At 36.8% G+C, this 16,154-nt stretch overlaps 2 protein-coding genes across 4 annotated transcripts in view; both read right to left on the bottom strand.

Moving 5' to 3' along the window:
• LOC114647906 (C4b-binding protein alpha chain-like) overlaps positions 1-16,154 on the bottom strand; it is a 522,597-nt gene that overhangs the window by 257,559 nt on the left and 248,884 nt on the right. The gene's annotated exons all lie outside the window — the stretch shown is intronic.
• LOC114647908 (CUB and sushi domain-containing protein 1-like) overlaps positions 2,031-16,154 on the bottom strand; it is a 65,815-nt gene continuing 51,691 nt past the window's right edge. The window contains exons 7-13 of one of the 3 annotated variants that reach the window (XM_028796613.2): positions 12,250-12,303; positions 11,272-11,340; positions 11,045-11,113; positions 8,712-8,762; positions 4,737-4,797; positions 3,659-3,725; positions 2,031-3,572 (exon numbers count right to left, since the gene is read on the bottom strand). In XM_028796613.2, the coding sequence (XP_028652446.2) occupies positions 3,540-3,572; positions 3,659-3,725; positions 4,737-4,797; positions 8,712-8,762; positions 11,045-11,113; positions 11,272-11,340; positions 12,250-12,303 (404 nt within the window). In that variant the 3' untranslated portion in view covers positions 2,031-3,539. The remainder of the gene's footprint in view (positions 3,573-3,658; positions 3,726-4,736; positions 4,798-8,711; positions 8,763-11,044; positions 11,114-11,271; positions 11,341-12,249; positions 12,304-16,154) is intronic. The other 2 variants (XM_028796614.2, XM_051924824.1) reach the window with 2 other exon arrangements.

The raw sequence follows: 16,154 nt of genomic DNA, 5'->3' as shown, positions 1-16,154 counted from the left end.
GACAAAATAAACTACATGATTAAAGTGGAAATTTCGAAATTAAAGTTGAAATTTCGTGCTTTTTTCACACTGTGTGCCTTTTTTTTCCACTGTACCCTAATAAGCTTTCATATGACACTCAGACGGTGGGCTATGAGTCGCCTTTTCATGCTGACTTTGATATGTGATAACTTCTTTTTTATTTCGGGCACTGTGCGACTTTGTGAACTTGAGCTTTCGAGTTTCTCAGACACGCTATGTCACTCGATCAACTTCCTTATGTTGCTTATATAACTGTTTAAATCAACAAATAGTACGTTTTTCTTTGGTATTCGCTGAAATTCTTCTATTTTTCCTCGTACCTTTGCCTTTTCACAGAATGCTGGGCTTAAGGGCTATTTATATTGATTTGCATATTCAAAGAGGCGTAATTCTGGGAGGAGTTGGGGCGGGACAGCAGGCGCGTGCACGTGCGTTTATTTCCACGCTGAGCGGGATTTATGTAGCGGAAGAACGCGGAAGTTGGCGAATGCACAGATTCCTGCATCCGGATTTTTCTGTGCGTAAGCACATTTCAGCTTTTGTGTTACGTCATGTTATAGTGCGAATTCTACGCACGGCGTTATGCATGAGGCCCCTGGAGTTATAGTCTGAGGTGTACCGAGTGAAGAGAAAAGGAGTCAGGACTGTTCTTTGTGGTGCTCCAGGTGTAGCTTCCTTCTGTATCAGAAACAAAATTTAATTTCACACACACCCACCATAAAAACTATCTGTAATCACTCTTTAAAGATATACTCTGTCCACAAATTACATTTTTTGTTACTTGCCCTTTGTAGCTTACAGTGATGGCTGGTTATCTCACCAAACCTATCCTTTGGCTCAGACTGAAATAGGTTGGCTTCAGCTAGGTTGTTTAACTTTTAGGGTTGTTTCTTCTAACATTTCTTGATGTTCTGTTCATTATATAATTAAAAAAAAAAAAATCACAAAAAGAAATGAAGGATTCTGAAAGATGTTAACTACTAGGAATATGCGAGGCAACTTCAAATTAATATACATTGGCAACAGAAACAGAAAACTTGTGATGTGATTATTAAAAACTTGACAGAGCATGTGTTTAATAAATTAAGATTTAATTATCAGTGCAGACAAAGAATGTACAAAATTCATGGATATGAACATTAAAGTGCAGAAAAATACAAATTGTTTAAATAGAAAAGAAAAAAAGTGCTTCACCCCATAAATCCTCGTACATTAAACTACTAAGCAACTGATAAAAAAAACACCTTATGCTATCATTACAGCAGTAGAAAAATACACGTTTTCCAGTTTTGACACTAGAGCACCCAAAAGAAGACACATTACCTCTTCATACACATAGCTACACAACTTTACAAATATACCGTAATTTTTGTCACAACACTGATACATAAGCATCAACTTCATTTACCAAATTAGCGGAGCAGTGGTCTTAGGAATGCATAGGTTTTCCTCTATAAAGAAGACCACCCAAAAGTTTGAAAGTTTCAGAAATGAAAGCGAAAGGAAGCATCAGAAAAATGTAAATACACAAAACAAAAAGCAAAAAGGAAGAAAAGTTTGATAAAGTCATGAATTGTGTTTTGAAAAATGGAACTGGCCAAATAACAAGCTTCAACAAGATGCAAAGCATTTTGTGGTATGAATGTTAACAAGAACCGAGGAAAGGGGGATGAGAGAGACGTTGACAAGCAGCGTTAACAATATAGTGGCAAGTCAGGAAATGTAAATGTTCATTTCCTTAATGATCATAAAAAGAAAAACTGGACACATGTCCATAAATATTTCACCTGTTTTCCTAGATTTACATATTCATTCTTCTCAGTGAAAAGAGGTTTTTAATATAAGTGTCAAACACTTCTTTCCCCACAAGCACTTCCTTTATGATTAACCTGCCATCAAATTCAGTTCCCTCACCAGTATGATAAACTTCTTGGGTTTCTATTAACATGACTTGTTTAGTATGTAATCATAAGTCATGCCCTGCTGTCTTGAACCTCTGTTAACTCTTCTTTAGAAAACTGTCACATCTGTCTTCTAATACAGTGAACAAAGCTAACACATAATACTAGTACTTTCTCAAGTGTGCTGCACAGCTTAATCAGGCCTTCTCCTGTCTCGCATTCCACAAACTAAGACGTGAAGTGCAGTCTGCCAGCCCATCTGCACTACTTCTGCAAATATCCTTATTATGAATCATGCTGAGTTCATTACAACCACCAAATCCTTTTCACAAATGTTAATTTCTATCTCAGTGCAATTTAACATTTTTTTTAAGGAAATTTGTATCACCTTGAGGTGTTTATTATAAAGTTTAGTTTAAATTACATACTCAAGATCATCCATGAAAATAAAGGGAAAGTATTTGAGATAGAATCCAGGAAAGAGGATTATGGAACTCTTCAATGAGTCATGAAGATGAAAACCAAGATAACTACATACAAAAATCTGCATAAGACATTAGACAATTTAGCTATTACGCTAAACGTAACTTTCAACGTATCAACTGTTTCCTTCAGATCATCTGTATTGATAAAAATGATATAATTTAGAAAGCTTTTCAGATTTTATATTTTTGCTAAAATTGTGAGTAGCATGTATGAAGCCACTTCTAACACTGTAGGTCATAAAATAATTCTCACAGCAGAAGATGCTTCTGTATTTAAGTCAGCTTGATATTCATCTGTACAACACCTAATTTGTGAGGTATAATATATCAAAAACTACACTGTACTGCAGTCAAATTAATGACTTAAAAATCAACTTATTAACTCAATCAACTCACTGTATTTTCTAGGTAAGAAATTATGAGTATAAAATACAAGAAATTCTGCATCCTGTGGTGACCTCTGAAAAACTGAGGTTTTTAAATATAATCACCTAATGTCTGTGAAGACTTTATTAGGTATTCGATATGAAGTAATGCCCAATGAAGACAACAGAACGTTGGTTTTATTCTTTTGGATTATTATGACTTGAAGGTTAGAATAAGTCATGTGCCAGCAAGTAGGCTGAATGAAGCTAAATGGAAATTTATAAAAGTGTAAGTTTTTTTATTGCATTGTTAGCACTTAATGTGAACAAAACAATGTGTTTGAGGTGGGCGCCCATGTTATAGTAGAATACAGTAAATACAAAAATACACATATATTATGCTTTTATGAAAATAAATAAATAAGACGAGAATTTTTACCATGGACTTGGTGACAGTTTGGTGTTTCTTTTTTTTATAGCTGGTAAAATAGGAAAAATACATCATGATATTACTTTTAAAGATGTATTTTCAGGAACTGGATGTGTATGTACATTCCCCCATTTGTCATCCGGTAAGTACAAATAAACCCAAAAGACTTTATGTACACATTTTATACAAAAACTGAAGAGTATGATCCAGAAACATTATTAAAGATGCAAGAATCATAGTCCAATGAAGAAGCTTCTTTATCTTGGATATACCTGTGGCACACCTGAGACATACAGTATTCCAGTGAACAAACAGTAGGAGACCCTGAAATCTTAACCTACACAGACAGTTTTTCCTGAGGTGTTAACACCTGCAAAAAAAAAAAAAAAATCACATGTAACCCTTTATATTTCAGAATCGTATGGTCAGTAATTCTCATACATATAGAAAAAATACCTTCTCATCAGAGTTTCCATTGCTTCCATTGACAAAGTGTTGTTCTTCCGTAGGCAAATAGTAGGATCTAAAGTCAAGTCAAATTCAAGTAAATTGTCATGTGTACATCGTACTTGCATGTCTCCTCAGAACAGATGACAATACAAAATGAGCAGACACACAAAAAAGTGACACAAAAAGTGATGAAGCATTCAAGTAAACAATTAACAATAAACAGAATAAGATAAAAGCACTACATCTTACTAATTCGTAATGTCGGTAGTGAAATGAAACTTTGAAGACAATGAAAAAAGAAATGTCACTGTAAGAATCAATAGTATTATAAAGAGTTAAGGAGCAAAGAATCGGAGCACCAACAGACACAAGGGCCATTAGAGTTAGAGAGTTAAAAAGTAACATGGTGTGAGTGCTCTTCACCAATATACAATAAAGAAGCATGTGACAGGTCAGAATACAAAGATGAAAGCCTGATTGCTTTTTTGAGAAACACAACAGTGACATTATAATTTCCTTCCTGTTAAGTGATTCTCCTAAGGTTGCATGCCCCAAGTACCTGAATTACCAGTTTCTGTAAAAGAGTCTAGCTGCAGACCTCCAGAGCTCCACTCCATTGAGGAGCTTGTCGCTTTGTGTTGTACATCAATGATGTTATGCAATGCGCCCGGTTACTAATTGGTAAAGATTAGGGATGTGGGAGGGTCACCTGACTCAAGTAATGATGGCTTTCAAGTAAATCAACTGACATAAAGTGCAATTTCAATTGGCTGTCCAGCATAGCTCCTGTATCACTGCGCTGTGGAGGTCTACAGCTAGACACTTCTCATTTTCTGACGTTCAGGAGGATTGAGAAGCAAGTTATTTGATAAAACACTTTACGGTGTAACAAAAAGGCATTGTGAAATTTAGCAGAAGCACAAATAGCAATTCAGAACTCTTTTGCAGGACTTTATTTGTAATAAGCCTTCAATCAAAGCATTACACTTAAGACATGGGTTTGTGAGGTGCAGAGCTTGTCAGTGTCTTCTGTCAGATTATGACAACAACTAACAGAAAATTCAAAATTTGAGAAATTACTCACCCTTTTTTGTTTTTCTTACGGATGTAGAGTATAAAAATGCATATGGTGACCACACCTAAAACTAAAAATAAATATGAATTTTGGTCAGATGTTAAAGTATTTCTCATTTATTTACACCTACTAGTCTTAAAGCCAAATTTTATATATATAGAAAAATGCCCAGAAATAGGAGAATACCCCTAATGCACTTACTGGCCCCCATTTACAGGATTTTAGACTTCACAGAGTCAACATTACTTATTTTATGACCAGAGTTAAAATGAAAGAATCTGGGCTGCTGCAGCCTAAATGGTCAAAGCCGCTTCATAAAATGCATGAGTGACTATAGTGTGTAAACCTTGAGCCACTGAATCCAGCCAGAAAAGGGCTTAGATTTACCTTAGATTTACACATCACTTGAAATGTAAATCAAACTGAAAGTTTCTCCTCACTCAAAGATGTTTTTGAGGTAAAAAAAAAAAAAAAACTACTATGATATTTTAAATATTGCATAAATTACTTAGTTAGATTCAAAGTGACCTAACATAATCATTTCAATCTGTTAAGAGTGACAAGTTGCCTATGCCGGCAGAATCAGGCATAAAGCATAAGGTAACTGCACATGAAACACCGGTCCATGATTGAGCAAACTCACAGCCACTCATACTAACACAGGACCAACTGAAAATTGCCAGCTAACCTAACAGGCAGTTCCTTTTGCATTTGGGAAGAAAGCTGGAGTATTCAAAGATGCCAGATCATTGAACCATTCCTTGTAATGACCTTGCATGGATAAAAACCATTCTAAACTGCCCCTTTTCTAAAATCCTGCCCTGTTTCTGGTTACACATTCTCCCACTTGCAACTCACAAAAATATTCAAATTACAAGTTTCTATTATTTGTGGTTTATAAGTAAGTTTCTAACACAATTAATTAATACACCACAACCTGTCCCATTTATATGCCATAATAAGGAAGTGGTCTACAGAATGACCCAATGTCTTGATGGATTTGGACATCAGTGACAGACGAAAATGTTGCCATCATGGAGCAAACAAAAAGAAGAATCAAGGAATGAGGATGCCTAAGAAAGCAGACACTATACAGCGATTAGTTATGGATCAGCTGAATGCAATCGAATTGAAAAACTAAATGTGAACAATATGTGTGCATGTCTAGAATGTTGCATCTTGAGATGAGCCATTATCACATTCAGTGTTGTAAGGAGAATCTTGAGCTAATAAATTCAGACAGGAGAAACTAAGAAATTTCATGAATTGGGATAAAATGTACATACCGTGGGGCAAAAAAGTATTTAGTCAGCCACCAACTGTGCAAGTTCTCCCACTTAAAAAGATGAGAGAGGCCTGTAATTTTCATCATAGGTATACCTCAACTATGAGACACAAAAATGAGAAGAAAAAAAAATCCAGAAAATCACATTGCAAATAAATACTTCAAAAATCTGACAAATTATGGTGGAAAAAAAGTATTTGGTCAATAACAAAAGTTCATCTCAATACTTTGTTATATACCCTTTGTTGGCAATGACAGAGGTCAAACATTTTCTGTTAGTCTTCACAAGGTTTTCACACACTGTTGCTGGTATTTTGGCCCATTCCTCCATGCAGATCTCCTCTAGAGCAGTGATGTTTTGGGGCTGTCGCTGGGCAACATGGACTTTTAATTCCCTCCAAAGATTTTCTATGGGGTTGAGATCTGGAGACTGGCTAGGCCACTCCAGGACCTTGAAATGCTTCTTACGAAGCCACTCCTTCGTTACCCAGGCAGTGTGTTTTGGATCATTGGCATGCTGAAAGACCCAGCCACGTTTCATCTTCAATGCCCTTGCTGATGGAAGGAGGTTTTCACTCAAAATCTGACGATACATGGCCCCATTCATTCTTTCCTTTACAGTTGTTCTGGTCCATTTGCAGAAAAACAGCCCCAAAGCATGATGTTTCCACCCCCATGCTTTACAGTAGGTATGGTGTTCTTTGGATGCAACTCAGCATTCTTTCTCCTCCAAACACGACGAGTAGAGTTTTTACCAAAAAGTTCTATTTTAGTTTCATTCCTCTTCTGGATCATCCAAATGCTCTCTAGCAAACTTCAGACGGGCCTGCACATGTACTGGCTTAAGCAGGGGGACACGTCTGGCACTGCAGGATTTGAGTCCCTGGCGGCGTAGTGTGTTACTGATGGTAGCCTTTGTTACTTTGGTCCCAGCTCTCTGCAGGTCATTCACTAGGTCCCCCCATGTGGTTCTGGGATTTTTGCTCACCGTTCTTGTGATCATTTTGACCCCACGGGGACAGATCTTGCGTGGAGCCCCAGATCGAGGGAGATTATCAGTGGTCTTGTATGTCTTCCATTTTCTAATAATTGCTCCCACAGTTGATTTCTTCACACCAAGCTGCTTACCTATTGCAGATTCAGTCTTCCCAGCCTGGTGCAGGTCTACAATTTTGTTTCTGGTGTCCTCTGACAGCTCTTTGGTCTTGGCCATAGTGGAGTTTGGAGTGTGACTGTTTGAGGTTGTGGACAGGTGTCTTTTATATTGATAACGAGTTCAAACAGGTGCCATTAATACAGGTAACGAGTGGAGGACAGAGGAGCCTCTTACAGAAGAAGTTACAGGTCTGTGAGAGCCAGAAGTCTTGCTTGTTTGTAGGTGACCAAATACTTATTTTCCACCATAATTTGCAAATAAATTCTTTAAAAATCAGACAATGTGATTTTCTGGATTTTTTTTTCTCATTTTGTCTCTCATAGTTGAGGTATACCTATGATGAAAATTACAGGCCTCTCTCATCTTTTTATGTTGGAGAACTTGCACAATTGGTGGCTGACTAAATACTTTTTTGCCCCACTGTACCTCACTATGGCCTAAACAGTACAAGTCCAAACAACAATTAAAACAATGGAAGCAACGAGATTTTCCAACACCAAAGAACTACAAGGTCCAAGCAAATGTCGTAAAGATCATGTACACATTTTTTTTTTAAATGTTAAGGGTGTAGTTCATATTAAGTACCTCAAATGGTCCACATAACTAATCAAAATTAAACTGATTGGCTTTTGCAGAAGTCACCACAGAAAAGAGTTTAAAGGAAGCTCTCAGTCCCTTTCTGGCTTACATCAATGGCCCAGCTAACACTGCATCAGCTATATTGGCCGCTCTGTGAAACTATGGATTTGAGAAGATGCCACACCCACCCTGTTCACCAGACCTGGACCCATCTGACTATCACCTTTTCCTCAACCTGAAGGATTTCCTCTGTGGAATGTAACATGTTAATGTTGCAAATGTTAAGTCAGCTACAGAAGAGTGGTTGAACAAGCAAGATACAAATTTGATTTGTGAGGAACAGAAAAGTGTTGTGAACATAATATCAAATGTGTACATTTTGGGGGGTTATGTTGAAAAATAAAACTAGTTTGGCTTCACTAAAGCTTCTCTTAACAAGTCAATGTTTACTCCTGAAATGATGCATCACCCTCATGAGGGTTTTTTCCTTAAGTAATGCCTGCCTGAGTTATCCTTTCTGTTTTGTGCCTCGAACATTATACAGCTGGTTGCAAGTCAATCTCATTACAAACTGGTAATGTTCTCCAAAAGATGGCCAGCAAAAATGCATAAAGCATAAAATATGCATCTTGATTAAAATGGCCTTGCATGGTCCAGCAGACCTGATGGAAACATTGTGCCATGTAAGTAATATGTAAGCTAATATGCCTAATTTTTTGCTGCAGGACCTAGACAGCGTAGTCCAAATCTCATAAATTCAACTCGAGACGGAAAATCCTTTAAAAAAGTCTTATACAGTATATGTAACAAGACACCTTAAAATATGGTATCAAAGACACATATGTTACGCATATAAAGGACCAAAAGTTATCAGAAAAAGAATAGCCTGGCTTTCACCAAAACTAAAACCTTTTATATAGTGAGAGTACCTGCATTCTGCTGAAGATGGCCTCTTAAAACTTACCTGTTACCCCGACAATAAGTAGTGAATCAAAACCAGGTGAATAAACATGCTCTAAAACAAAACAAAGATATAAAAAGCATTAATTCTTCCATGCCTGGGCCTTCATGCTCCTCCTCACTTGGATTTTTAGCTTATGTGTTAAATCTCATTTTGATTTCCACTTTTTAGAATTGCCCTTCAACTCCTTTTGTCAGTCATTGTCCAACCCGCTATATCCAAACACAGGGTCGTGGGGGTCTGCTGGAGCCAATCCCAGCCAGCACAGAGTGCAAGGCAGGAAACAAACCCCGGGCAGGGCGCCAGCCCACCGCAGCATACACACACACACACCAATCGCACACTAGGGACAATTTAGGATCACCAATGCACCTAACCTGCGTGTCTTTGGACTGTGGGAGGAAACCGGAGTACCCGGAAGAAACCCACGCAGACACGGGGAGAACATGCAAACTCCACGCAAGGAAGACCCAGGAAGTGAACCCAGGTCTCCTTACTGAGAGGCAGCACCGCTACCACTGCGCCACCTCAACCCCTTTTGTTATTTTAATTTTCCTATTTGGAAAAACCAATTGGAGAGTTGTATTTTTCTGGCAGAGTCACTTAAATGCAGTATTCTTCATTCATTTTTGATTTGTATTGGGCTGGCTAGTTTCACCATATAATGACATTAGTTTTATATGGCTCCCATTACTAGGTTGTCAAAAATATTTTAATGTACATAAAAAAAAAAAAACCTTGTTATACCTTTTGACTGTCTTTTGAATTTTTTAGCTTCATTTTTTTACATAAAATTTTTGAAAAAGTTGCCATTGGTCCAATATAAAATATAGGGTTATATGATGCTTCAAAAATGTAATCAGGGAGGGCGTTGTAATGAGGGGCAATCCAAAAACTGTTCATTACTCCAAAATGAGCTGATCTAAATTACATTTTTCTGGTATACTAAAGCTGAATCAAATTAAAATCCAGGCACCGTTTAAAATCCGTGGCGTTTCAAAAACTTCCTAGGGAAAAGGTGATTGTAACGGTGAGAAATGGGTGCAAAAAATGCATTACTTCTAAATGGCTGAATTGAACTTCACGAAATTTTGCATGCATATTACTGTTGATATAACTTATAATGTAGACTTGAAGGCGGAGGAGCAAAGCTAAAAACATGCTTTTTACCCCAAAACAGTTCAACTGACGGAAATGTATCTCACATGGCTTTTCATATTTCACCTTATTTACAGTGAAAACTACATTCCATCTCAGTGATTAAATCGAAACAAATGCTTGCAGGATGGGGTGTATATTTTGTATTTACAATTATTTGTGCAACTTAAAATATAGGCTACATAAATTTAACTGAGGAGTCATAATGGGAGGGCCAACACCACAAAAACCATGCAATACTCCGAAACAGCGGAGTAGATGTTCATGACATTTTGCATGTAAGTTACAGTTACCCCAACTGAACATGCACTGTTTCATAATGAATAGGGGTTCAATAAATGGAACAGCACAAAAATCGGTAGTTTAATCCAGTTTATGTGCTGCATTAATGATTCAAATATTGAACAAGCCACCCAGATTATAAATTAAACATTTATTCATGAAACAACACTAAACCAAGAAATACAGAAATACGGCATGGAGGTACCGCAACTATGGAATCCAACCATAAAAAAAGAACAAACTCTCAAATTATGAGAGCAGAGAAATTGATAGTTATCAGAGAGGTAGTGTAGAAGATGGATTGAACACTAGCATTTCTGCCAGCAATGACGAAAGGGTCATCACCCAACACACATTTACTGTACATATTTACAGTGCACCACAAACCCCAAATACCCCAAAAGTCCAGGCCAACCTCGAATGCCTTATCTTCTTCAGGCCGCCTCTTCTCCTCTCCACCCGAGCTCTATCCTTCTCCTCACCCGACTCCAGCCATCGAATGGAGGGAGGCGGCCCCTTTTATAGCCACCCGGATGTGCTCCAGGTGCTTCCCAGCAATCTTCCACCGGCACTCCCCAGTGTGGCGGAAGTGCTGGCTGTGCATCCGGAAGCACTCCAGGTGTCCCCACTTCTCTTCCCCCCAGCACTTCCGGGTGTGGAGGAAGTGCTGAGGTCCAGGGCTTCAAAGGCATTGGGGTGCCCCCTGGCGGTGACCATGGGCCCCTACAGGGTTGAGCTTCAAAGTCCCCATAGCTACCAGGGCGGTCACCCCCACGTGGTCTGGGAAAGGCGTAAGCCCTCTTCCGGTCTTCCGGTGCATCCCGGCCGGGTCCCCACCCCAGCCACCTGCGACACTACACATTTGGAAAAATAAAAGACAGCAAAAAATAAATTACCTGCCACATCTGCCTCTTCATTTCTAATAAAATTGTTATTTTCCATTGTGGTTGAATACATCATGGAGTCTGAAAAATCAAGTAAAACACAGTGAGACTAATGTGCATTTCCATAACTAGTCAAAGTGAAAAGGTGTGGAGTGCTACAGGTGGTATGCGGGTCCCCACCCCAGGCACCTGCGACACTACACATTTGGAAAAATAAAAGACAGCAAAAAATAAATTACCTGCCACATCTGCCTCTTCATTTCTAATAAAATTGTTATTTTCCATTGTGGTTGAATATACCGTGGAGTCTGAAAAATCAAGTAAAACACAGTGAGACTAATGTGCATTTCCATAACTAGTCAAAGTGAAAAGGCGTGGAGTGCTACAGGTGGTATGAAACAGAAGTGGAGTGTAGCTAAAAGAGAATTTTAAACTTGTTTTAAAATCTTGTTTCACATAATTTAAATTTTATCATTTACTCCCTAGCAAGTATGTTCTGCAAAACAAAAAGCACTTCAGTATGAGTCATTACTTCATAAATAAAGAAACATAATATTACTGACTTTAAAAATACAGCTACAGTCATCCATATACAAGAACCTCATTTAAAAAATTGGACAGTGGACAAGGTTACTAGGCTTTGGAAAAGACAAAAGTCGGCTTTATTTTCCTAACAACTACTTACTGTACACCACTAAATTGAGTGTTGCCTAAAAAATAACAACCTTTACTTTTGGACAAAGAAAGAAACCACCCCACAATTCAATGACCCAAATAATGAAAACACAATATAAATAAAGATAGCCTTTACTATTAATTTTCCACTGCAACATGTGTTCCAAAAATATTAAAATATTGTCAAAGAGGATTTATGAATGAAAGCTAGGGTTTGTAAATAAATGTAGCTGCTCTGTAGGTAACTCACAGTCTTCAAAAACTATAAACCATAAGAGTACTTCTTAATTAATGGAATTTTAAAAGCTGTGTATGGACAATAAACAAGTTCTTGCCTTTCAAAAATGTCTCTAATTACAGTGCAAGTTGCACTTTAATTCATGCACATATTTCACAAAAATCTTTTAATTGGAATGATTTATATTTTTTGTTTTTCACCAAAAATAAACATTTCTATTAGTTGTAGAACTGTACAAAATAAGTATAATCTAGAAAAGTAAAAGCTGGCAAATAAAAATATTTAAGAACTCTGAATCTTTTACCTGAAATGCTACTATCATCTGTAGAGGATGGATACTTCAGTGTAGTCGAAACTTCTAAAAATAAATACAAAGAAGGATGGCTGGGTGTGAGTATATTTTTTTTAATGTTACTTTAGAGAAGACTTCATTTATACACTTGAAACAAATCAGACTATAAAGGCAGCTAATAAATATCGACTTAACACTACACATTCAAGGATTTCTGCTGCAGTAAAAAGACTGATTTTACAAATTTTTAAACATTACCACAATTCAAAGCTCTCTTACTAACTGTGGTTAAATACTAGTCACACTTTACTGTCATTCAATAGGACAATTTACTTCTTATCTTAATGGTTCTCTTCTGTTGGTTTATCTTCACTGGCCACCAGTCAATTTCAATTCTCTGCTACTTTCTTTATAAAGTTATTTGCTTCAACACACACATTTATGTACACACTACTCAACACATGGCCTATGGCTCACATGTGGCCCCAACACATTTTTTATGGTTCCACCAAAGAGCTGGTGGTAAAAACTGCACTAAAGTGTATGAATCATCAACGCTCAAATCCATCCCAAAACCAAGTAGATTCAATTGTCTCTTCAGTTTATGCCGTGGTACTTTTTACTTGCTAGAGTTACAAACCTGAGTATGCAAAAGGTTTACACAGCTACTGGGGAAGAAGGCAAGAAAATTGTGAAATGCAAAATTTCAGATGAACAGAGGATTTTTAACAAAGTATGGATAGAAGAATTAACATTTGCTTGCAACAGATAACAAAACCTCTGCATCTGGTTTGTCAGAGTACAGTGTAAATATGCAAATATTACACAACGCCATAAAGACGATATGATTTATCAAATATCAAAACTGTAAGTTAGTTACATTTTATTGAAGAGGAAAAACAATTTAGGTTAGTATCGTTAATTAGAAACTTATCAAAGATCTAAGCATTTCACCTGGCCAGTGATAAGTCAATGGATTCATCAGACATGTCCCAGCTCATCGTGTAGGTGAAATTTTTTTTTTTTAAATTGAGTGAAATTAGTTTAGTAAATGCCAATCAAAAAGATGTTTGTTCGCCAATCTTGGACTTTTTAAGGAATTGGGCATTAAAATTCATTTTAGAAAACTGGTGATGGTTACTACCAATAGTGCTCCTTTCATGGTTGGTTTGTAATAGTGTTAAAAAACAAGTAGGCATAACCAACTTTTTGCATGTCATTGCATAATTCATCAAAAATAATTGTGTTGTAAACTGAAAAAGGGAAATCTGAAGGCAACAATAGAACAAACACTTATAATTGTAAATTACACGGGACGGCAATCACTAAAGTACCACCAGTTTAGGTCTTTATTCAAAGAATGTGAAATGCACCATCACAATCTGACACTATACACTGAAGTGTGATTGTTAACTAAAGGTAGCATTTTATTTGCTCCCTGAAACACAAAAGTTTCTTCAACCGAGGGTGCACAAGGATACCAAGTATACCCATGGTAACACATGCAAATGGATGTTGCTTATTTTACCAACAAAAAAACAGAGCATTTAAACACACGTAAATTTGCCATTTTATTAATCTTCTCATCTTTGTGTGTCTCAGCAGGTTAGCTGCACAGCACTTTTTTTCCCCAACATAGCTTAGTACATCAGAATATCTAAATTCCAAGTGAATTTATTGGCTGTTTCAATGATCTAAATCCAATGATTCGATTGATTCATGCAGAGGAAAATCTTATCAGTACTGCAGTAAAACATGTTTTGCAGCCCACTGGGGGGTTTGGCGCTGCTAATGCCATATATGAAGATGAGCTGATTGATTTGCAGAGAACTGCATTTTAAGATTACAATGTAAAGAAGAATCAATCTTTATATTTAATGATAGGCAGAGCACGTTCTGCTGTTCTATTATGCACAAAAATTATTTTGACCAGTTTTGGGTCAAGTTATTAATGTGAAAGTACATTTTTAGCAGTGGACAGCATCAAGTGGAAGCAGTGCATTGATAAGCACCTCATTGGATTGTCTGTGTGCTACAGCAAGTATACCAACTGGAAAAAAGCATTCACATTCACTATTCAGATTAAGCAAGTTTATCCATATTTGTTGTCTTTTGCACTGTTTTTAATATTTTTTATTACTACTATTAAAATGATTTGTTTAGTATTTTCATTTGTTTATGTTGCTTTCTTAAGAATTACTTTTTGCGTTTTTCTTCAATTGTACGTTTTTTTTTTTTTTCCTTAGCCATAGCCAGACAATAAGGTTGTAATATTAAATCATGTTGTACTTTAACTTAGAAATGTTGTTTATGGGCTGCACGCTTAGGCAGTGAAATGAATTAACATTTTAATTTTGGGATTGTTTCCTGTAGTGGTTGAAGTCGAACAAAACAACAGTTGGTACTATGGTTTGCAGGCGTCTTAAATGATTGCTGGTGGCGATGTGTACCAAAACGATTTCCTTCCCTGTAAATCTAGTGTACTGACATCTTTTTTGGTAGAGAAGACACGAGAGTCTGAAATTTAAACAATGAAGGAAAGAACATTTTATGAAGGACTGAGGTTCAAACAGGAGAGAAGTAAGGATTGTACAGAAGACAACAGGTAAAAAGAAATAAAGAATATGTACACCCCTCTCCCTTTAAGTTGTGTGAGATGTACTAACTGAGCTGTGTTAGCATTTAAAATGACACAGTCATTACCTGCTTGTGTTGAATGCTAGAAAACCACTTCTCTTGTATTTGTCTCTCCTTCCATGGCAGCCCAACCCGAGCTTTACTGCTAAAAACATCTTATTGAGCCTCGTCAAACCTTCCTCCTTCCACTTCACAATTCAGCCTCATATCTTCCCCTCTTTAGAGGCTGAAGTGAAACCATACAGGAGGTACTGTGTGATGTCAACATCTTTCCTCCTTGTGATGTGTTATAAATTTTACATGACATTTTAGTTGAGCAGTACTGTAGCTGCGTTTTCCCAAAGTTTCTAAAATTCTACAGCTCAAACTCAAAAAATGGGATTCAGCAAAGGCCTGATGCGCAGAAATGATTCAACAGACAAAATATCTTCGTTTTTAAAAGTTTAGTTAAATTTTAAAGTAAAACAGTTCACACAAAAATAAAGGAAGAAAAAATTAAAATAGCAAAAAAAAGGAAAAAATTATAATAAGAAAAATGTAGTTCTGAGCTTAATCTTGTTACAACTTAAATCGTTATTAATTTCTTATAATTTCTGAACCATTTCAAAACGGTCAGAAAACTGTATGCTTATCCCATTTCTAAACTTAAAATGGGTTTATCAAGTCCCTCTTTACTGGGACTTATGTGTCCTTTAAGATCTCCGATAACATTTTCTGACTTCGAGTCTGTACTCAATTCACTACTAATTTCACTGAAATATCTGCTTTGTTGGAACGTTCCTGTTGTGACGTTTGTTGCTGTCGAGAACCAGCTGTCAGTCTTTGAGCTGTTATCATGGCAATGTCTAAGCATAATTCCAGTGAAATTAGTAGTGAATTGAGTACAGACTCAAAGTCAGAAAATGTTATCGGAGATCTTAAGGGACACATAAGTCAGAGGAAAGATAAACTTTCTGTGCTTATAGCTGAAATAGAAAGTCTTAAAGATACTCCAGAAAATCATTTAGAAGTAGCTAAAAGACTTGAAAATTTTTGCGAAACGCACAGTGAGATAGAAGAGTTGAATCAAAGGCTAATATCAATGTTGAGTAAACAAGGCGTGATTAAGAAACAGAAAACGACATTCGCCGAAAGTTCTAAGAATTGGAACGAATTTATTAATGTTACAAAGCTATGGCTGAAAGATGCAAATAGACTGTTAACACATAAATCTGATGATCAGCTAGTTAACCAATTCAAAGAGATGCAATTGCAAGAACGGAATCGCTCAAAGTCAAAGA

The sequence above is a fragment of the Erpetoichthys calabaricus genome, chromosome 3 (genome assembly GCF_900747795.2).
Source record: "Erpetoichthys calabaricus chromosome 3, fErpCal1.3, whole genome shotgun sequence".
NCBI lineage: Eukaryota > Metazoa > Chordata > Cladistia > Polypteriformes > Polypteridae > Erpetoichthys > Erpetoichthys calabaricus.
This window is presented reverse-complemented; position numbering and strand designations above follow the sequence as displayed.